Genomic DNA, 23,340 nt, shown 5'->3' on the forward strand with positions numbered 1-23,340 from the left:
CTGAGATCAATGTAAACTAATAAAGTCACAACTGCATGTGTGCACAACATGCATTTTGAAATATGCCTTTATTTGGGGATTTTATGTCCTGAAATGTTTTTATTAATTTATTATTTTCTCCTGTCCTAGCTAGTTGCAGATACTGAGAATATATAAGCTCCTTATTTTTAGATACTGTGAGTACATTCCTAAGGTATTGTAACCTTGCCTATGCAGCCATACAGCAGGATTTCTTCAAGGAATTAATGTTTAATAGTAACATTAAAGCTAGTTAGTCACTGTTTATTGCATGGGGAGCTTGCCAGGGGATATAGTCATCACTAGTAGGCTATGACTGTTGGATCAACCAGGAGACCTCTGGATTTTCTCACAGGGATTGCAGAAGCAAGAGGAGGGCTAGATGAATTATTCTGCTGTGCTACAGTTTATGGGCCACAGGCTGGGAATTTATCTTTGTACAGGTTATTTACATGCTCCTAAACCCTTTGTTGCAGTAAGAGGTAATATATATATTAAATATTTAATGTGGTTTACAAAAATATAAACATTGTAATTCATGTCAGAAGGATTTAAAAGATTTATTGTCATTTAGAAAACTTAGATTATTTACAAAATATGGCGCAAATACTCTAATTTCAAAAAATTATGGAGATGCTTTTTTACAAGTAGCAAACTAATATTTACATTATTGCTGCTTATACATAATGTACTAATGAAAATTTAAAATATTTTTTCCTTTGATTTTCTGCAAGTTTTGAACATAGTCTTGCAATATGTTTTTCTGTTCCTTAACAGGTTTTTCTTCTCCAGGGATAAAGCCATGGCTGAAATGGGTGATAGCAACTTCGATAAAACAACTGTTATTCAGCAAGCAATAGCCTCTTGTTGTGGAGCTATAATTACATCATTATTTGGTAAGGCAAACTATCATGCTTGCCACAGAGAGAATCTTTGCAAAGTGATTTCAGTTGACTCAGCATGATGTCTGCCTATATATGGTTTATAAATTTCCACTCATACATTCAACAAGGATGTTTTTGGATAGCTTTCTCATAATTTTTTGTATTTTAACAAATGTGGTTAATTGAATTCTTTCCCGTCCCTGATAATCTTTAACTACTTCTGAAAATAAGAATAATTTTATTAACTTTTAATTTCTATGTCTTTTTTCCTCTTGCTGTAGTAATTAATTGCTTTATTTCTGCAAGAAACAAAATTAATAATAAAAAATAATTTCCATACTTCCTTCTGCTTAAAAATAGATTTTAAATAAAAGTCTACTTTACAGTACAAGACACAAATCTTTCAAGGCTGGCCCCTGTGAGATGTCCGCTTCATGTTACCACTTCAGTAGTAACATTAATTTATTCTGCTGTGGTGTCTTACACTGTCAAAGCCTTTTATTGTGGGGTTTTTTGCCCCTAAACATTGCTTTTAAGGATATCTTTTTGTTAGCCTTTTAAACTTCTGGATAGTCTGTGGAATTCATCTTCTGCTTCATATTCAGTCATCTCGCTCAGGAGCTCCTTCCCCATGCATACCTAAGGAGGCATTGGTTGGTTAGATTCAGCACTTCATATCCCTTGCAGCTCTCCAAGCTTATTAGCTTTTACTTTGTATTTCAGTTACTTTTTGGCTTAAGCTAGCCTTTGGTTCTGACTTTTAACATGGATTATGCTGCAGGGAAATGTGCAATTTTCTAAGCACAATTTTTCCCCCACAGGATTTCCATTTTTTTACAAAATAGGATCTTACCAGGAATCTGTCAAATTCATAGTCTTTTTAGTCTGTCTTTATACCATGTGTCCTGTGATGTTAGGTAAAGTAGCAAGCAAAGCTACATCAGACCTGTGGAATTCCCAAGATGGATTCCAGCTGTGTGTACATAAGAGTCTAGTACAGCGTAAGGTGTTGGTATTCGAGACCTCAAGAGGTATAGGAGACCAGCTCCTTTCTGAAGTGTCAGCTGGAAGACGAGGCAGAATATGTGTGAGTGGCTAAAATGCTACTAGATGCCAAATTTTAAGCAACTAAATTGAGCTACGGGAGTCACATTTAGATCCCTACATTTAGATATGGAAATGTGAGCCAAGTATTCAACCTCCTGTTAGTCAACTGAGAGGCATCAATAGAGAGCAAAGGTGTGACTCAGTTGCCTGTGCAAGGAATGTGTTCAGTGAGATGCCTGCTAGAGTATTGACTTAGCCTCTAGCTGCTGCTTAGTAAGTAAAGTTGTGGGTCCTGTGTTATTTCTGTCAACTGTATAGGTATTTTGGATACCTTAAAGACTCAGATGGTGTTAGCTGCTTGTATGTAGGCAACTGAATTGAGCCCTCACTCAATATAATCAGTAGAGGCTGGTCCAGCTGACTAGCCACTGTAGTGTTCAGCATGTCTAGGCCTGTAATAATTGTAGGGGCTGGAGGGGAAGCAATTAAATGTTCACTAAACCTTCATTTACTTTTCAACAACTCTAAAGTTTTAGATCTTGTCTACACATAGCAAAGAAGGAAAGTACATCATGAGTTTTAACGTTTTTCTTTTGAATGTCACTATTATGGTCAGTTTATTGAAAAAGAATAAACACATGAGAAATGTTGTAATATTTCACATGCTTGAGGCCAAAATCTGATCTCATATGCCTTGTGGTATGCCACTTGTAAAGGGTTAGCAGCAGAGCATAATAGCACAGGTTTTAGCACTTTCAGACAAGGTGACACAATAGTTTTTGGATGAGCTTTGTGTATCTCTAATATTTGTTGTCTGTGCAACTGCTAGTAAATTAGAAAATATACATATGCTCACTTGGAAACCATACAGGATTTGTAGTTCTCCTTTTTTTCACTGTCTGATTACACTGTAAAACAGGTCTCTCTTTTCCCCTCTGGGGAAAAAAAAAAAGTTGCAGAAGTTCATGTTAAGGCATCTGTACACTTCTACATTTTCAGGGCATGCAGGGTGTTTCTAAATTATTTCTTTTTTTCATTTTAGTAACTCCTCTTGATGTTATCAAAACTCGACTGCAAGCCCAAAGCAATCCATTCCCCAAAGGTAAATAAATGTGTAGTGCAATGGAGGACACAGTTTGCTTTTGTTGCCTTTTTAGCTGATAGTTATCATAATGCTGAGCTACAGAATGTTTTCGTTTGTTTTGCAATAATTTTGTTTGTTTCTTCAGCATAGTGGGGGTGGGGAACAACACAGCAAGATATACTGAAATTGCTAAACAAAGAAAGTGCCATTGAATAGACACATTTTTTAATGGAAAAAAATCCCATAAATACATACCATTTTAAATAGGCTTTATTCTGTCTTCCTTAGTATTTTCATTGTGGCAGAAGGTACAACTATTCCTGAGTTGAGTTTAAAAAAAAAGCTATTAATAAATAACTAAATATTTCGTCAGAGGGCTTATGTGATCAGGATGCTATATCAAAGTTCATCTCCTCCAGAATCCAAAGGCTATTGAAAAAGAGTAGTAAGTCTCACCTAAGTAATTTGTCACTTGGGTTCTAAATAGATGAAGACATCGTGCACTCAAAAATATGCCAATGAGTCCTACTATGAGATTTAAAAGGAAATGAGATGATTGGTGTGGAGGTTCCATGTTGTATGTGGAGATGAATATTTGCAGTCACACTTGCTGTAAATGAGGAAAAATACTTGTGCCTTCTATCCTGTTTTTTTAGAAAATTCTAAACCCTTCAGAAATCTGAAAACGTGAAGCTCAAAGTTTGTTTTTGTAACGGCAGTAATATTTTATCAAACAGGTTCAAAGTACGTGATGTAGAAGAAATCAAAAACAAGTAGAGAGGATGACCTAGTATAAATACAGTATAATCTAAGATATAATACCTCACTTGTAACGTGGATGCTAAGGCTACTTAATAAAAGATTTAAAAGTCTGAATGATGTTCACATAGTTATATACAATAGTGACATTAAAGTCCTGTGTTTTTTAGCCTTCAGCAGATGGTAGTATAACATAAGCATGTGTCCTGGGGCCTGTGAGGGCAGTTTCATTTAGTCTGGCACTCTGAGGAGTCCGTTTGTTCCCTCTTTCCTTTTACCTATTTTGTTGTCATTGACTTTCCAAGATTATTTTGCTCCTGTTTGTCTAACCAGAGATAAATCTATGTTGCCATTATATCCAATTTGAAATTGCTGCTAAGAACAATCTTACACGTATTAACTATATTCTTATACACCATTTTATTAGGAAAGTGTTTTGTATACTCGAATGGCCTTATGGATCATATATGTGTTTGTGAGAATGGGGACAGCAAAGCCTGGTATAAAAAAACTGGGCATTTCAAAGGGACATTGGTAAGAACATTTTATATTTATATAAAACTGTACTTTCAATTAAAAAATTGAAAACATTTTTAAATGGCATACTTTAAATTTACTGGGGTTTTTTTAAGTTCTGGTAGAATCTGTTATCATTTGAGAGGGTGTTCATGTGGTTACACTGTGTAATTTATATGCTGATTAATGATACCTTCTACTTCCTACAAGAAAATACATATTCCTTCCTTTAAGAGAAACAAGCAAGGGGACAGCTCCACAGCTTTCCTCACAGGATACTGGCTCTTTGGTTTTATTTTCCCCACTTGAGCTGTATTACCAATAGTTGCTGATTGCAGGTACTGATTTTCTGTTCCTGCTTACCTCTGTTCAGTCCACAGATCTCCCAGTATGCTCCTGAGCTGAACTAACAGTGCAGATAGTGCTTTAAAGTTAAGTTCATGTGTGAAGTTTTGGATCCACTGAAACTTGTAGGACTAGTATTTTACATAGACATTTGAAGCGGAGTTGCTGTCGGACACTGTGATGCTGCTTCATTGATCAAGATTTTGTTTGACTCTGCCATTAAATTACACATGTGATCAAGGATTTTTCAGAACTAAACTTTTGAGAAGAATGAAATGCTCATGCAAAAGGTTTCTTGAGCAGTTTTACAGTGTTGATTTTTTTAAAAAAATAATAACTTCATAAATTTGAATTTTTCAATTAACTTTACCATACAATTTTTAGAAAGTCACTTAGTTTTCTAATAGACGTGATTTTATGCTCATTTTTGCTGTGACAAGGTAATTCATGAAGAAGAATTACTATCATATCATGGAATCTCCTTTCATTTTTTAAAGAAAAAACAGTGCTCCACAATTGTGCAGTAAAGAAAATTGTAGCGGACATGATAGGTTGCCAGTGATAGGACTGTACAAATGTTTTGCTGTGTTTGCCCATATAATTAGGTATGGGCAAATATGCTGCTCAGTCACTGGATTTAGTTACGTCCTTTCTCCAGTGTTTTATCTGTACCTTCCTGGATTGTAAATTTGCTGAAGCTGGATTTATAAACATATAAACTAACTAGTACAGAATATACTTGGAGAAAACATAAAATACTAGTGTGCCATTTTCTGTCTTTTTTTTTCCTCTTAAGTGTCTTTTTTGTCAAATTCTGTTAGGACCTTTTAGGGTTTCTTGACTCCCTCTCAAAGCTCCATTTTTTCAAGTCAGGCTTGTTTTAATAAATCATGTCTTTGTTTTCCCTGTGCAACTTTTTACCTCAGTGGATCTGTCCATCAAGGCTGTCTACTCTAAATCCATTTGCCTTTTTCTTCCTGTGAGTCCTTTTTGTGGTCTGTCAGGCTCTGTATCTTTTGAGGCCGTGTGATAATGTCTGGTCTTAAGCATATTCTAGTCCATCAAATCTCAACCTCTTCTCCCAAATATTTAAGAAAATTAGGTATCCTCATATTAGGTAGTTTGTCTTTTTGATGATGATTTCAGTTGAATGACCTTCAAGGTTTAGTGTTCCTCTGCTGTCAGTGGTCAGGGAAACATATGCGACAGCTGTGATATTAATTGTAAGCTTCCAAGTATGTAGTATAGTGTATGTACATTGCACATATGTTGTCACATTGTTGTCAGAGAAAGCAAGTATTGAAAAATCATTGCAAATTAATTGCTATTTCATGCCTAGAACTTTTGTTATGTATTTAAAAATATTTTAGTGGATTATTTTGGGGAAGTTTCCACAAGTTGCTGCTGTGCTGTATTAGTTCTGAAAGTAACTTATTCACAGGGCTGTCAGTTACTGATAAAAACTTACTACTTTGTTTTTTTAAAGATGGAAGGAAATTCTTAATTTCAATCACACAAATATTTCTCTTCAGCTCAGTGGAACTATTTGTGTAATTAAATATGATAACTAGCGTAAGCAATTACAAAATTGGGATCTTACAATGATTGGCATTTTAGAAACATACTTTTTAACACATTAATTTTGTGTTCTGCCAGCTAAAATATATTACCTAGTACAAAATTTTGTAGCTAATTATTGCTCTTTGCCTGGTTGTATTTTTAGGATGCATTTGTGAAAATTATTCAAATAGAAGGAATTAAATCACTGTGGAGTGGACTTCCCCCAACCCTGTAAGTTGAACAGTCTTTTTTTGGTAACATGTTATGAATTATCGTTAAAAAAATTACTTCATTATTTAGACAAATTAGTATGTTTATTTCTAAGTTATTTTAAAAATTTGGTAAATTCTGAAGTTACAGGTAATTATGTAATCAGTTCGATCAGAAACATCTAGAGACGGTGTAATTTTTGCCAGATCTTGAGATTTCTCCTTGCAACTTGTTTGATATATTCTCACTAGTTAAGCAGGAACATCAGACTTTTCATTCTTCCTTTCAGAGGTGGTATCCTTACTGTAACCACCCCCTTGATAGCATCATTGAATCATAGGGTTGAACGTGCTTCTTAGAGAATGCTAGTCTTTGACAGGTATTTGCTACCCTAGCTTGTTACTAATGACTTGCAATAAGCAACACAGCTGTTTCCACATTCTAGTGTTGCACCTCATTACCCTTACTTAAATTTTTTTTAAACATCTAACTAGAATCTTCTTGATTCCAAAGAACTTTATTGGTTTTTATTTTATCCAACTTTGTCATGGAAAACAGATAATTCATTTTCTCTCTACAAGAGCAATTTACATATTTAAACACTGTTATCAGATCTCCTCCTGGTCTTCTCTTTAGGCTAAACAGCACCAAAGTGTTTTATCTTTTTCTTCATATTAACCTGGTACAGATAGTAATTAAGACATTTATAGTTATGTCCTCCATAAACAATTCAAGAAAGTGGTCAAATCTAACATGTATATTAAAGTTGTATCTTTTAAGACATGAAGTGTTGCCCAGTGGGAAAGCACTGGTACACTTTTGATTTGCACACAGTGCTCAGTATATGGGCAAAAAAAAGCAAAGCATGGTGGAGCTCAGGCCTTTTTATTTATCCTGCAGCATGTGGCAATTTCAATATATAAACCTTTAGGACCTAACTGAACTAAAAGTTCTGTATTTCAGCCAGAACAGTTTTTTCTCCAACATATGTTCTGTACTCCAGCAGAGAAGAACCAGCTTCTTGATTGGAGAGAGGTACGCAGTTTTTAAAAGAAGATCTAAACTATGGCTTGTTGGTTTTCCAAGCACGACAGTCTTCACTGTTTTTTGGTAATGGTGGTATGTGCTATACTGGCAGAGACATAACACAGAAATATAATTACCATTTTATCGTATGATATGGTGCTTTACCGCTACACTGAATGATTATAGATCTAGCTGGTTTTGCTACAGTCTGTACTACACTGGAATGGAAAAAGCTTATATTTACTCACTCCACATTTTCTTTCAAGTAATGAGAATCATAACTGTTGATTAAGATAGAGAAAATACTCTCCAATTGTTAAATGAATAAAAATTTAAGGTTAGTAGCTACTTCCATAATGTTTTGTTTGCTTGCTTCATATTCAGATCTTTCAGTTCCATTCCTTTATCAAAACAGTTTTGAAGCTGCTATGAAATAAATTGTGCCTGAGACAATCCACCATCATTTTGCTTACAGTTTTTCCTAATGAAATGAAAAACTGGAAAACTGTGAAATCTGTGAATTTGAAACTCTGAACTAGAGGGAGTGAATCAAAGCCATGGGATTAATGCTTTTTCTTAATCCATAACACACAGCTGGAGATTTAACTTTTCCTTATTTAAGCAAAATATCCATACAAGATGGTTGACTTTATGCTCCTGCTTTCCTTGTATTAATTTAGATTCCCTCCTTTATATTTTAGAATAATGGCACTTCCTACCACAGTAATCTATTTTACCTGCTATGACCAACTGAGTGAAGCTCTGAAATCTAGACTAGGAAAGGATGATGAACACATTCCAGTTCTTGCAGGTTCCTTAAGCAGATGTAAGTTGTCATCTGTTTAAAGAGAAAACTGAAATAAAATACCTATATGCTGTTTTCTTGGCTTTGTTTTGTTGTTTTGTTTTGTAAGTAAATTTGCTGTGGCTTTAAATGAGGGATACTATTACGTGGAGCTGGGCATAGAAAGGAATACTGTAATTACCCAGTATTTCTTGGGCAACATAACCCTCTAACCTGGAATAATGTGATTTATTTTTGCTGTTACACTTTCACTACATTTGTAATTTGTTCAAAATTTTATAGTTCTAGACTTCTACTAAGAACAGTTTAAGTCTGTTCTGTCGTGAATCTAATAATAAACAGCATTATTTTCTATAATGGAAGCTACACAGGTAATTACAAGGAAAATGAAAATTGGACTTGTACTGGTTTTACTGCTGTATGATATAAAGGGACTGAATTTGTTTTTATATTTTCTTACTTTTCCTCATCTATTTTTGTAGAAGTAGCTGAGGTCATAAATTTTTGGGCTTTCTTAGAAGACTCCGAGGATATAGTTCCATATTCTACTTGTGACATCTATGAGGGGGACTGGAAGACTAGTGGAAAAAGAATTGTTATTCTGTGGTGATGTGGCAAATTGTTCTTATTAGGCTGCTCCAGATTGTAAATTCACATGCCAAAGAAACCTTATCCCAGCAACAGGAGAAAAGTTCTTGGGTCTAGTAAAATCATTAAAGTCTGTTACATGTGTGATGGGAGCTTGTTAATGAGTGGTGACTCACTGATCTTTCCACAAGATGCAAGAGAGTTACTTTATCAGATACAGAATGCCTGCTAAATTCTTGATAGTTGAAAATAAGAATGGCAAAGATGCTTAGAAATCAATAAAAGCTTGATCTCTAACTATCACTTTTATCCTTAACAAAAAAAAAAAAAAAGCCAAGCTCACTTTCTTCAAGTTACACTTAAAAATGGTAATTATTGAAAAGTAATTTTTATAAGTACTTGAAATTTTCAGCCTATTTATGTAATAAATCTGAAAATGAGGATTCTTAACATGTTACATGGATTACAACATGCCAGTACTGAAAAAGGTAGGTAGCTTGCATGTCCAGAAAGTTTAGGTACTGTGAATAGATATGGTATTCTTATCTGGAAAGGAAACTTATTTGGGGAACTATTTCAAGGAAAATGGGAGAGTTGAAAGGAATCAAATAAAGCAAGGTGGGACCTGACTTTAATGGTCAGGAAATGTTACTAGTAAATGTTGATCTTTTAAAAACCCCACATTTTTCTCATTTGCAGTTGGTTCAGTTACTGTAGTGAGCCCCCTGGAGCTGATCAGAACTAGAATGCAGTATCGCAAGTTGTCCTACAAGCAACTGTACACATGCGTCAGCAGTAAAGTGGCTACAGACGGATGGTTTTCCCTGTGGAGGGGCTGGAGTTCTACTGTTCTGAGAGATGTACCTTTCTCGGGTAGGGTTTATTTTATGTGCAAGTTTGTGTTATGTCAGAAGATCTGTTTATGCATAACTGTTAGACCTTGTCTGTGTTTTTAGGTGATTTTAATGGTTAGCTTTAAGAATGAGTAAGATTTATTTGTTCTCTTTTGAGTGTGTTTATTTATAAATTCTTTGAGGACCTGATTTTTTTCCCCCGATTTTGTTTGTGGATACCAGCTAGGCTTCATTGTTATTTTCTCTTATTTTCTTATTTTTTATTATTTCTCTTATTTTCTCCCTTTCTCTATATTTAGACTGTTTCTTCTCATCTTTAGATTATGCAATGACTGTTTTTGAAGACTTTCAGTAGGAAATTTTCTCTGTGAGAGGTATAGTGGCTATTTCCTTGTAGACAAACATGCTGTATCTAAGTGTTCTGATGCTTAATTTTGAAAACATGTACAAAGAGAGAGTGACACAGTAGTGTCTTCAGGAATTTTTGTTAGCAAGATGAATGAGTTTGTATAACTGCTCCAAAAACCATGAAGCTAGAGCACCACTTGTTAGCAAAGCTCCAAAGCTGAAAGTCTAGAAGAAGAAAAGTCTGATACAGAGCATAGCTAGTCCTAGGACTATTCTTTAAGACAGCAAGGACAGAGGAGATCATGCTTTCTCCCTTTTTGTCACGCCTCTGCTATGTTGTGAGCTACAGAGGTAATTGGATGAGACTGCTAAAGGACAGTTTTCTCACTTGTTAATGTGAGTGGTGAGAGCCCCCGTATCTTTGAGGCTGTTGTGACAACTCACCTTGGCATTAACAAGTGGAAAAACTGTCCTTTAGCACTTGTGGACCACGAGGCATCAATTGTCCTTGAAGCAGTTTCTGTCCTTTGGATAGTGCCAGGAATAACACCTTTGAACACCTTGCATGGGCCCAGAAAAATGCTTCAAACCTATTTTTGGAGGCAGAGAATCCTTGAAATATTTGACCTGCTGTCTTTGTGCTCCTACTTCATTCGTAAGATAATCTGACATCTAATTTAATTTGTGGTTCCAAACAGTCTAGTGACTCTTATGGGATTTGAGCGCATTTAGATGTGCACCTGGAGTAAATTTTAAATTGGCTGTGAACCAAACCAATGCATTGTAAGTGGAGGTGATTAAGATATTTAGTTAAAAATTGCATTTAGCAGTTAAGTGAGTTAACAGAACTAAGTTATTTCAGCTGTTTTCTTTTCAGAATGAATAATACTCTGTTTTCTGTCACTTTGCTACTAGTAGGTGTTTGAAGAACGTGGTTGGACTGTATTTCCTTCTTAAGGATCTTGTTCCTTGATGGGGCTTAATTTAGCTGTCTGTGATAGGGAAGGCTTCTGAACCTATGGCAACATGCTTTCTCTAAGGCTAAAGAAAACTATCAGAATTCATCTGAACCTTTTGCCCAAAGTGCTTCCTGTTCAATATATTTTTTAAAATTTATTCATTTTTCTCTCTGCCGAATGCATCTTTCTCTTAGGCTGTTCTGCTAAGCTTTGTAAGGGAACTCTAAAATTCTTCATCTAATTCCTGTTGTTCGAGTTCAAGTAGAAACTCTTGTTCTCTTACTGATTTTTGTCTGTATCAATGTGGCAGGAGCTAGTGATCTTCCTCTCCTCTGCTGCTTTTAACAGAATGGGAAGATCAGAGGACTGTGAGGGAGTGCACAAGGAAGAGGGCACTAAGGTGATGTGTGTGTGTTCTTCTCAGCCCTTTTCAGATTCTTGCGGCCATGCCTGCTGTTCCTCCACCAGTCCAAAACATCTTTGTTGATTTTAAGTCAGTCTCCACACTGCTCTGGCATTCATTTCACAGCTGTTGGGCACTTCTCTGTGCCCAGTGCTTCATAGGCATCATGGGGTGCTGGATAGGCAGAGACACAGGTTACCATGCAGCTACTGCCTTATAGGTTAAGGATTCTTGTTAAAGAGCCAGAAGTGAGCAGGCAATTAGATGCATGAATGAAGGAAAATGTATTTTTAAAAACCACAAAATTAAATGCCACGAAACTCTGATGATATCAAGCTAAGGGTGTTTAGTGCTGCTTAATGCCATTTCAAAATGTGTTTTCTGATTATTTTTTCCTTACAAATACTCTCTAGGCAGTTAAGATATGCTCCCTTAATACCTTTAATCTTAGCTCTTCTGTTTGAATGATGCCCCAACAGCATCATGGTTTCTGGTATTCCAGCACAGTCTGTGTCTTTGCTACAGTTAGCTCCAGTTAGCTCTTTCAAGAGGAATTAAAGTCACTGTAACAATTTGTATTGAGAAAGCAGCTCCCCTGCAGAAACAGTCAAGCAGCACAGCATGACTCAGGCACCATAGGGTGATTAGAACCCCACTGTGTTACTAGCCCAAGTGTGAATGATATGCTTCAAGCATGTTCCTTGGGAGGCTAGCTAGACCGAATAGAACTTAAGCTGTGAATGTTTATAAGCATGAGAACTGGGTTAGCAGTAATACTTGAGTAATTCTTTAAGCAGTATTGCAGAGAACATAAATGTAAAAGGTATACAGGGAAAGGAGTCCTGCAGGTGCTTAAGCAAAGTTTTGGATTTAGATAATTTATATTAAATTAGGGTTTCGTACATTTCAGTAGTAGGTTTTCCTCAAACCCTAAGAATACCTTCTAAGATACTGCCTACATTTACTTTTGCAAAATGCTGGAGGCCAGGCATATGTGCTGGCAGTCTTCATGGCAAGAAAATACTTTGATACTTCTCTGCTGGCACAACCTCCAGAACCCAGTGCTGAATGAGGCACAGTTACCTTTCAGGATATGTAGCCATCATTTGCAGTATTTATTTGACCAAGTGCCAGAAGAAATCACTCTATAATTCAGCCCAGTAACATATAGTTTAGAGTTTTAGTTAGAGTGCAGAAAGAGTGCAGTTTAGTTCAGCAGACAAAACCAGAAACAGATATTATTCCTAAAAGTTGTTTGTCAGACTTGCCCTTGACAGTCCTCCCAGAGGCATTCCCCCTCTAAGTAATTCCAGAGAGCAAAATTGTATTTCTTGGTTCTCTCAGAATTCAGTTTTACACTCTGTCCCCCAGAAGAGCATGGGGCAGTCCTGAGCAACCTTTCATTTTGTATGAAACACATTTTTGTAGAATTGGTGGGATCTATGAAATGTGTGAAATATGCCTGAAAACATAGCAAATAATTAAAGCCTACATTTTGATTTGTGTTAAATCGAATTTTAAAAAATCAGTTATGTGAGTTTTGTAGTACTTGGGTTAGATTGTATTAAGCTCGGGGTTACTTTATGGGAATGACAAAATTATTAGGCTAATTTGTATCATATGAAGAAATTTGGAATGTGGAGATAAGGGGAACAAGGCAGTCTGTCCGTGGATCATCACAGAGAAAACTTTTATTTTGCTTTCAGCTCTTGTTTCTTTTTGCTCCTGTTGCCACAGTGGAATTCTTACACCTGTATTTGGTAAAAGAAATTCTGTATTTGACATACCAATGTGTTATAATGCAAGTTTATTTTTTTGTAACCATAGCAATGTATTGGTATAATTATGAACGTTTCAAGAAGACAATGTGCAAGGAATTTGGTGCACATGAACCAACATTTTTTATTGCTTTTACTTCAGGAGCAGCATCTGGCTCTGTAAGTATATATTTTTGTTTCTGGTACTACTCGTTATTATTATCACTAATAAACTATTTAAAAGAGGTATGAGTTTATATGATTCTCTCAGAAATGATGTATGTTTTGGGGTGCATCTACTTTAAATACACATGGCCTGGCACTCAAGCTGATTAGGTATATCTGAATAAATTATAGTCTTCTGAAATACAAGACTTTTAATAATATCAGGTGCTTAGAATATCAAATCTAGTTTTAAACTGTGTGCATTTAATTTAAAACATTTAATTAAGTTTTAATTGTTTGTGCTCTAACATTAAAACTGTTTTCTTTTCCTGATAGATTGCAGCTGTCATAACTCTGCCATTTGATGTAGTGAAAACACATAGGCAGACTGAACTTTGGGAGAGTGAGACCTTAAAAAGTAAGTTGCTGGTAAGGAGAAAAAAAATACCCATAATATTTGGAAAAAGAAAACCTAGTGTTTGAGTACATAGACTTTTGGTAGGAATTTTAAATATTTGTCTCTTCTTCTAAAGTTTATCTAAAAATTCTATCACTAAGGCCTTTTTTCTTCTCCAGATTGTAACATCTCGTAGGATATTTTTTATCTCCTAGAATAAACACAGTATTTCATTAATGGCATGGAGGAGGGAAAAGGTGTGAGTTCAGTACCATTTAGCTTAATAAGATGGTATAAAATATAAACAAAAAAATCCAGAGCTATTACATTTAGGCAGGCCAATTGCAAATTTGTATACATTTAAGTAAGTTATATTTAAATAGGCAAAAATTTGATGTCTTATAAAACATTCAGGTGAACAGTGATCTATTGAAAAAGACTTTTGAACTGATAAAAATAGCATGATAAAATGTTTGCACATGCACTACCACTTGCTCCTTCATAATGATATTCTTCTTTTGTTAAATATTAGGCTAAAGGGAGAAAGCACTGTGCTCAGGCTGTGTATTTTTTGCCTTCTTTTTGTGTGATTTCAAAGAAATTATTTTTGAGGGCGTATTAGTGAATATCGTAACAGCTTTAAAGGATGAAAGAGGAAGGAAGTTTCTTTTTTGTTCTGTGTTCAGTAGAGCACCACTGTATTTTATACAGATTCACGTTGTATCTAAAAACTTTTTTTTCCATTGCTTGGGACCTGGACCAGTGAGGAACTTTCATTAACTTAAATAAATGTTAGATCATGGCTTTAAGATTACAGACCAGTAAAAAGGCTGAGTACCCAAACAGTTTCTGCTTAGAAACTGATTTGAAGGCCCTAGTTCAGAAAGATGTTATGAAAACTTAGTGCTCACTTTTTGGCACGAGGTTTCATTCTCTCAGGTAAATTATTTTTTTCTGGTATAATTCTTTAAAACACATATTTATGTTTCCTTGCAGAACAGACAAAGATCAAAAAAGCTTTAAATATAAATAGTTACTGTGTTTCAGTTCTTCCCTTGTGCTGATGAATGTAAGAATTCATTGCTAACACCACTTTGAATCACAGGAAGCTGCCATATATTTATTAGGCTGATATTAACTAGATTACTATATATTTAAAATTTCATTATGGTTATCTATCATTTGTACTAGTTTAATTCTTTCCAAATCCAGTTGCTGTTAGAGTTGGACACTGACTATGCATCTACATATGGCCTCTCTGTGGCTGCAAAAATATTTTGCTGCTTCCAGATGCTGTGGCATGTTCCTGCTGCATGTGTTCTATGAAACTGTTTTAACTTTCATCTAGAAAAAAAATTCTTAGCCACTTTCATATTATGGATCAATGAAAACAGCATGTGCAGAGTGAAATAGCACAAAAAAATTCATCTGTTTAAAACAGTTGCATATGTCTGCAATGCAGATTGCTTCTTGATGCTGCTACAGTTAGGTTGCTTATGGTATGTTATTTAGCTCTATGAGGGACTGCGATCCACTTCGCATAGACCTATACTTTTTTGAACTAACTTATAAATTTAGGGGGGATTTGATTTTTGTAAACTTAGATGTAAGGTGTAGTGTCCTAGCTTAATTATTATATTCATTATTATGATTCATTCTTATGATATCAATTCTCAAAACTTACCTTTAGATTCAGTTTACCATAAAGGCAAGTTCTTGGTTAAAAACCTGAATTGTGATGATCTTTTACCTGCATGTATAAAGTGACATGGAGAGGGACTGGCTCATTTGAAAGCTAGATTACTTTTTTCAACTATATTAGTTACTCTAGTAAGGAATATTGCCTCTGTTCGTATATCTTACTCCAGGCATTACTACAGGTTTTTCCATGTCATGCTGGTTTAACTTGAGTATCGTATGAATTTGCATACTGTATGAATTTAACATCCTGTATAAATAGTATGGATAAAATTAATTAAACCTAATAATTACATCTGAAGTGACTGTCTCTGATTTCTAAAAATATTTTTCTGTGACATTGTATATATTGCTTCATTCACTGTTTTCTTGTACTATATTGAGTTCCACAGAGGGACTGTACGTCAACCTGGGCAGTAATGAGGAAAATTGTTGCTAAAAATGGGATTACTGGATTATTTGCTGGTAAATCTTTTGACATCTTTCTAAAAAAACTCAGACTAGAGAGAAAGTTTTTTAATCAGTAACAAGTGATTATAGATGTTAACATGCATAAATTACATAATATTTCCATTCTGTGAACACTCTCAGTTATGGAATAGTTTATATATAAAGCAACAGACATGCATACATACAGAGAGAATTTTGGTAATCTCTTCACAAGTTACTAAGCTACAGCTGTCCAAGATGGACACGATTTATTTAAAAAATAGAGGGATTGGGCTTGACAAAAACAGCTGTATTGGCAATTAAAAACGGTGGGAAAAAGTTCAGTTCAGGAAATAGTTTTTTTCAAATTTAAATAATTTGTTGATTTCTTAAACTGTAATGCTTGGGTTTTTCAGAAAGAATTGGTACAAAGGAAATTTCATGGATCGTAGGTTTGGAGGCTACAGTATGGAGGTGTTTCTAGAGTGAGAAAGTTTCTTAGATGCAGTTTTTAGCCCAGTGCTAAAAATTTCCAAACTGTCAGTCCTGTTGCAGCACCTATATTTAGGAATAGCCATCCTAATTTTTGTTCTTCATCTCATACTGGTTTCTGTACTCAACTTTTTTGGTTCTTTCTGTCTCAGAAACAGAGCTTAAGCTTCAGTGGTATTTTTCTGTCTCCCTTCTTAGTCTTCGAAGAAGATGCATTATTGAGAAACCAAGAAGTCTGAGTATGGGATAGATATTTTGAAGTAGAATTCACATAATAAAATAGTTATTGGCCTGTGGAATACTAGGCCCAGGATAGATCCCATCTACCCAATGATGCAGTCATTTTAAGTTGGACTTCTATGCAGTTTTTTACAGAGGACTGGAAGATATGGCAATTATATTAGTATTTGTTTGTTTGCTAGATGGGAGTAATTATGTCAAATACTGTATAATATTTGGGACATTCAAGGTCATGCAACATCTATTCCCCAAGATTTTTTTCCTTTAAATTTTCTATCAAACTAGAAACATTATTTAAAATCTTGGTTAATTGTTATGTTTAAACAGATGGAGAAACACGATCTTGACAATTTTATGAGTTCTGAATGAATCAAAGAGTTTTTAAATTTTACATGTACATTATCTCATGTGTACTCACACAAGTGTACACATCTTGCATGACTTTCTTACCCTCACTGAACCTATCAAGGGGCCATTGCTGCCCTGCTGTGTCCAGTGTTCAGCACATAAGTACATAGTTTAGTATGTAGCTGGTGCTGTTTCAGTTCCTCTGAGCCATTCAGTAAGACAGAGTGTCACTGTTAAGACCCCATTTAGCTGTGTAATTCCTTGATGTATTTTATTTTTCTTCTTGCACAGACTGTCTTAAAGACTGTCTTTTAGTCTTTTTGATAGCTTTGGCAAAGACCACTTTTTAGCCCTGAACTATGTGCAGTAGTTATTTCTACTGCTGACCAGCACAGATGTATCCCTGACCATCATAAGATATCTTGGCCATTTAAACCCTGCATATTTATAGAGCAGAAAAGAAACCCCCAGGAATACCTTCTGGTATCTTTTTCAAATCCTGGCAACTCTCTGAAACCAGTGGGCCCCTACCTAATCATATGACCTAATTCTTGGTACTAACTCAAAGCCTCCAGCAACGAAGCTGGCCATTTTCCTGAGAGGTTCAGCAGGAAATATTATTCCTCCTTATTTTCATCATTATGGCTCAATTGTAAGAGGACCTTCTGGCATCAAGGAGCGATCATAGAGGCTCCTGAGACCTCATGAGACTTATGAGTGTCTTTTCCACTGCATAACCAAACTGGCCTGGCCAGAAAAGGGACTTCATGAGCTGGAAAGTATGACATAAGAGACAGGAAAAATGACGTTCCAGCATTGGAGCAAAAGTTCCTCACTGTTACCTCATCCTGAAACAGAAGATTTCTTTTAATTCTTAATATCTTTCAGGGAATGTTCCACTTCTGTAGTTACCAAAAAGGATTGACTCCCCTCTGAGATAATCACCAGTCCTTTCAGTAATTCATGGTGGATTTAGCCAGATCCCAGAATATTCTCTTGGCGAACAACATGGAAATTTTTTCACAGATTTGTAGATATTTGGCAGCAGCTATCATGGATCCTGCTAGACTTCTGTCAGAGGTTTCTACTTGGCATGCTCTGTCAAGCAAAACAGGAAGAACAGATTGGGTTTCCCAGAAACTGGAGTTCTTGCATTCTCATCTATTGTGCCCTAAGTAGCCACAGAATGCAACTTGTGTTTCCAGTTGCCAATCTGGTAACTAAAACCAAAAGTATTTTGATAGTTTAGCTATATGCTGCTCTCCCCACCTTAATTTCTTCTCTGCAACTACCAGAATCTCTTTACCCCATATGCACAGGAACTTCTCCAATAACTAAACTGAATGTCTCTGCACCCTAGGAGGACTTTGTGGTGAACTACTGTGGGCCCAAGTAGTTTTTAGGACAACCTGCAAGCTGGAGCTGGAACAAGCATTGCTGTCCTAATGGGAAGGTCTTCTTGGCTGTAAAGCTTAGCGTGCCTGAGGAATTCAGGTTTTAGTAGAACATTTGCCTTTCTGTAAGAACATTATTGAAATAAAAAATTTATCAAGTCTTCACTTCTTAAAGATTTTTGTACAATTTTTGGATCATTTGATGTTGTGGATGGCAGCTGTCCCTCAAGAAATACAATATTGCAGCTCTGTAGCAAAGCAGACCCTTAGACCAGACCATTCTCAAACTTCTGTCTCTAGAGCGGTAACAGTATCAGACCACAGCTGCTAACATCTCTTCCATGGAGCTACGAACTTTCTGTCAGCAATCCTGAAGACACCAGTGGGAGGTGCCTATTATTCTTCTGACGGTTGCAATTCCCTCTTTCTCTTCTCATTTCTTTCTCTTTTATATTAGGGTAGATTCCTACAACTTACTAAACATCACAGCAGATATCTTGAGTTCTTGAGATACAAAGAACTCTACATCATATAATTTGTCCCTCTTCAATCTCTCAATACATTATTTCTTCTTTCTTTGCGAGTCTAGTTCCAGTGGAAATGCTTATGTTCTCAATGGAGGGCATTTTTACAGTAGATTTGTCTATGCCTCGTTATTTTGTAGAGGAATTGGGGTGTTGGGGCCTAATTTGAATGGGAGAGGCTGAAAGTTTTCATCCATGGGCTCAAGACCAGTAGTATGGTGACTACAGAGACATTTGAGAAAGAACCTGGTATGTTCCTTTAGCTCTTCTAGATGTTTATTTTTGTACCTTACAGAAAGTCATATTTTATATCTTACCTTCCAAAATACTTGCGCTTCACTGTGGTTCATCACCATTATCAAGATTGTCTTAATAAACATCAGAGTGTTTAGCAAGATGTCTGCAGTCATTTCAGCCCATATCAAATGAAATAGAGTATTTTTTCCTGGATGATGGCTTGGTATGAGGTTCCTAGGTCCTCCAACCTACCGATAACTAAACATTCTTCCACCATTCAAAGAATGCATTTCATGGTGAATGCTTATAAGTCTTGCTTCACACTGCTCAATCCACAATTCATAGACAAATAAATATTAATATGGAGGTTACTGTGTTATATTTTGGGAGTGCACATGTATGCTGTGCTGTTATTATCACTTAATGGAGTTGAGACCTGCCATCCACAAGTGCACTCACTGTCTACCTTCTCTCCCTTTCCTGTATTGTGGCTGAATGGGAATTAGGAGGAAACTCGGCTGATGCAAGCATCTCCCACTCTGTGAACCTGAGTATGCACAAAGGCAGTCTGGGATTGCCACCACATGTGACAGGAACTGAGAGAATAAGAGTTTCCAGCCTCACATGACAGTGCAAATGGATATTCACAGTGTGAATGTTCAAGCTGATTACACATCCTCAAGAATTCTAATTACTGGTTCATATCCTTTTGTGAAGAACTACTGTCATTCATTAAACAAAAGCAAGTCTTTACCTGGGGATGAAACTTCGCCTTTGTTGAATACATACATTCAGGTAGTTCTATTAATAATTTACTAGCCCAGGTATCACCAGACTAAAACAGTATCGCTTCGTAACTAAACTGTTTTTAAAGTGTTTTGCTTTTGAATATCCTCCTTTCTATGTAAGGCAACTAGAGATTGAAAATTCAACCTTGAATGTATATAAAATGCTCATAGTCACAAAGTGCTCTCGACTTCCTTTGTGTCCACCTCAGGATGCTCATCTCCCTAAGCTTTCTTACTTGCTTGGTACTTGTTCAGCTCCCCCCATGCCCTTCTCCCAGGCTGTAGGGGAAGAGATTCCCATGTCTGTCTTCAGCACGTCTACCTGATGGGTGAGGCTGCTGTTGTCCTGTTCTATTGAATGGCTGGGGCAATACTCTGTTGTTGCCATGCACAGAAGTCCTTTGTAATGCACACGTATTGTCATGTGTGACTCCGGCAGCCTAAGGAGGAAATGACAAGATACTGAGATTAAAATGTTATTGAGATAAAAGCCTATAGTAGTTCATACTTAAATGAACAACTGCAAGAGATCTTCCAAACCCAAGATACTTACGAGTGTTGACAGCACTGCATTGGTTCATTGGAGTTCCCTGTGTGAATGGCTACACAGGTGGTTGAAGACTTGCAAGACTTGTTTGTGTTTGCTGAAAGAGATTAAATTGCTTTACTTGCTGTACAGTGATGACAGAGCTGGGGCAACAGGATTTGCATGTTTCAGAGCACCGATGCCAGCAGAATGCATGACACTACAAAATATCAATATTATTAGATATTTTGGGTGGAATGTAGTTCATTGATTAGGATACCTACATTTAGGTCTTGACATGTGAGTAACGGAGTGTAGAGACCTTCTCTTGATCAGCCTCTATCTCAGTTCAGTCACCCATACGTAGGTGAGATGACTTGGAGGTATTCTGCCTGGCTTCCTGCTACTGTTCCAAAGGGACACAAGTTTTCCATAGGTCATGTGTCGTCTGCACTAGCTCCGCGCAGACGTCTTTGCATTTCAAGTGGAAGTAGATGGCTGTGTGTAGGCAAGTGGATTCAGCCCTCTTTTCCTACCTCTAGGTAAGCTGAATCACTTTCTAAACTCCACTGACAAGATCACAGTTGATTGTAATGGGAGACATTTAACGCCTAAATTCTCTTGTTTATACATGTGACCAGGATCCTTCCATTTTAGTAAAGGTGCTGTAGATCTTAGGAGACAGTAGCAGGGGAATCACGCTTTTTACTTAACAGTTGGCTTGAAGGGCCGAGACACGTACCTATGGCAGAGGGTACAGCCCAGCATGGTACTTGAGCCCTTTCCTCCCTAACTTTATCCATTTCAGGATTCAGAGCTTCCTGAACCTTTTGTTGTCCCACCTGAGAGGTCACAAGCCTCTGCTTGTCCCACATGAGCAGCAAGTTTGCACTGACAGGGGAAGACACACAGTCTGCCCCCAGGGCCACCTCTTCTGCGCTGGAGCAGAGTGGCCCTGCAGGTCAAGGTCCTCCACCTCTGTGGAGGGACAGAAGGGGCAGAGACACAATGGACTTGAGGCAGGCAGGCCACACAGGATGACATAGGTGGGTGCATAAGGTTATTACAGTGGTAATACCTACAGTCAGTAATTTCAGTATTTTGAGGAATGTGGACAGGTAGAATCCCAGTTCTACACTGATACACTATGGTAGCGATATACTGTGACCACTAAATGGTACTACAGCGCTTCAGTCTGGAAACAAATGATAGTGAATACTTTCCTTTCTCTTCTGGGCAGGTATTATTCCACGGCTGTTTAAAGTTGCTCCTGCTTGTGCCATAATGATCAGCACATATGAATACGGAAAGTCTTTCTTTTCTCATTTAAATGAAAAAATGAACCAACGTCCTTAATTATCCTTCATCCGCTTGCATGAAGTCAAAATACATGGTGAAATATATTGTGCCAAATTTGAATCTGTCAAGGCATTTTCTAGAATTCCCAGTGAATTTCTGCCATTACATTTGGTAACTAAATACAACTTTATTTTTACCTGTTTCACAAAGGATAAATTCACTTTCTTTTTTTTCTTAAGACTAAGAAAATACACTACGCTTAAACTATCATTGAAGATTTTGTGACTTCTCTTGCAGCAAGAGAGAAAAAAGGAAAGAAAGGAGAAGGGGGGGAGGTGCTCTGACTGTTCTTCAGTGATGATTAAAAGGGAAAAAAATTGAGGCTGGACAGAGCAATGAAGAATAATCACTGCCACTGTGTTAATTTTCAGTCTGACTAAAGATTTTTGTTGGGTATTTAAAATGATGTTTAGAAAATGTTTTGGGCTTCCAATTGTATGATATGATTATTCCTCTGTAAGGAGGTTGATACAGAATTAATTCAATAAACACTTATTTATTCTTACTTAATACATTTAATTCTGTGCATGTTTGTTATTTGCAGCTCTATATTTTGTGTAAATGCTTATTATAAAATAGCCTTTGGCTTCTTCTCAGGTTTATTTAAAATGAAAACTGCTTTAGGTCAAACTGGAAGTAGAAATCGTGCTCATTAGAAACGCAGAGAGCATGGTGAATACATTGATAGGTGCTGCACTGGCTTTTTGGTTTAAGGTAATGCTCTAAGAAATTAAAGCACACCCAGGCACTGAAGACAACTGCCTGTACAGGTGTTCTGGAGGAACGCTCCCTCACACGTTTTTGGGCGGTGCAAGCTGTCACTGTCACAAAGCTCCAAGCCAGGGCCAGGCTGCCTGCCGGGCAGCATTCCCCGTACAGTTTGTATGGGACCACCTGGCTTTGAAGGCCAAGCTTGCTGGCATGAACACAGGTGGTTCCATGCCAGTTTGACTCAGGCGTGTATCTATCTGAAGGCAAGAGCACATTTAGTTTACTACTGTAGATGCAGCCTTGTCTGCTATGGCGTGTTGCACACATGTGGTGTGAAGAGTTGCAGCGTCTCCCTTGCCCATAGGTACTTGACTTACTCCATCAGAGCTTCCTCTGTATGGTTTGGTTTTTTTTAATTATTTTTTAACTACCCTCACTACATCCCTTCTTTCATGCATTTTCAATAAGGTGGTTGAATTTTATTTTTTGCATATTTTAATGAGGGGGTGTGCTGGTACAAAAGCAACTCAGTAGTCAGGTCATTAAGACACCAACTTTCGGGTGTGCTTTACCCAATAAATGGATTTCAGTCCTATTCTGCTATGGAGGTATCCCAGCATGTGTTTGTCCTTGGTGAAAATTCATAATGAGGTACAAAGTTACAGCATACGGTGCAGGCAAGAGGTACTGCCATAGGAGATATTTGACACTGAAAATCACAACGGGGGAACAAAGTAATTTTACACTACAACCTCAAAATAAGGCCTAAGAGAAAGAAAGTAATAACAGCAGATTTTGGACCACATTGAATGAAATACAGCAACAAAAACAAAGTCTCCCTGTTTTGCAAGAAAAGAATTTGCTACAAG

At 36.7% G+C, this 23,340-nt stretch overlaps 1 protein-coding gene across 15 annotated transcripts in view; it reads left to right on the forward strand.

The window, feature by feature from the left end:
* SLC25A40 (solute carrier family 25 member 40) overlaps positions 1–22,180 on the forward strand; it is a 23,532-nt gene extending 1,352 nt beyond the window's left edge. The window contains exons 2-12 of one of the 15 annotated variants that reach the window (XM_072854333.1): positions 130–176; positions 796–914; positions 2,992–3,051; positions 4,220–4,326; positions 6,377–6,444; positions 8,151–8,275; positions 9,542–9,715; positions 13,234–13,343; positions 13,665–13,746; positions 15,808–15,888; positions 21,642–22,180. In XM_072854333.1, coding sequence (XP_072710434.1) covers positions 821–914; positions 2,992–3,051; positions 4,220–4,326; positions 6,377–6,444; positions 8,151–8,275; positions 9,542–9,715; positions 13,234–13,343; positions 13,665–13,746; positions 15,808–15,888; positions 21,642–21,757 — 1,017 coding nt within the window. In that variant the 5' untranslated portion in view covers positions 130–176; positions 796–820 and the 3' untranslated portion in view covers positions 21,758–22,180. Of the gene's footprint in view, positions 1–129; positions 177–373; positions 501–795; positions 915–2,991; positions 3,052–4,219; positions 4,327–6,376; positions 6,445–8,150; positions 8,276–9,541; positions 9,716–13,233; positions 13,344–13,664; positions 13,747–15,807; positions 15,889–18,251; positions 18,441–19,593; positions 20,595–21,641 lie in introns of those variants that run through there. The other 14 variants (XM_072854338.1, XM_072854327.1, XM_072854329.1 and 11 more) reach the window with 14 other exon arrangements.
* The last annotated feature ends 1,160 nt before the right edge of the window (positions 22,181–23,340 follow it).

The sequence above is a fragment of the Ciconia boyciana genome, chromosome 2 (genome assembly GCF_034638445.1).
Source record: "Ciconia boyciana chromosome 2, ASM3463844v1, whole genome shotgun sequence".
Classification (NCBI taxonomy): Eukaryota; Metazoa; Chordata; class Aves; order Ciconiiformes; family Ciconiidae; genus Ciconia; species Ciconia boyciana.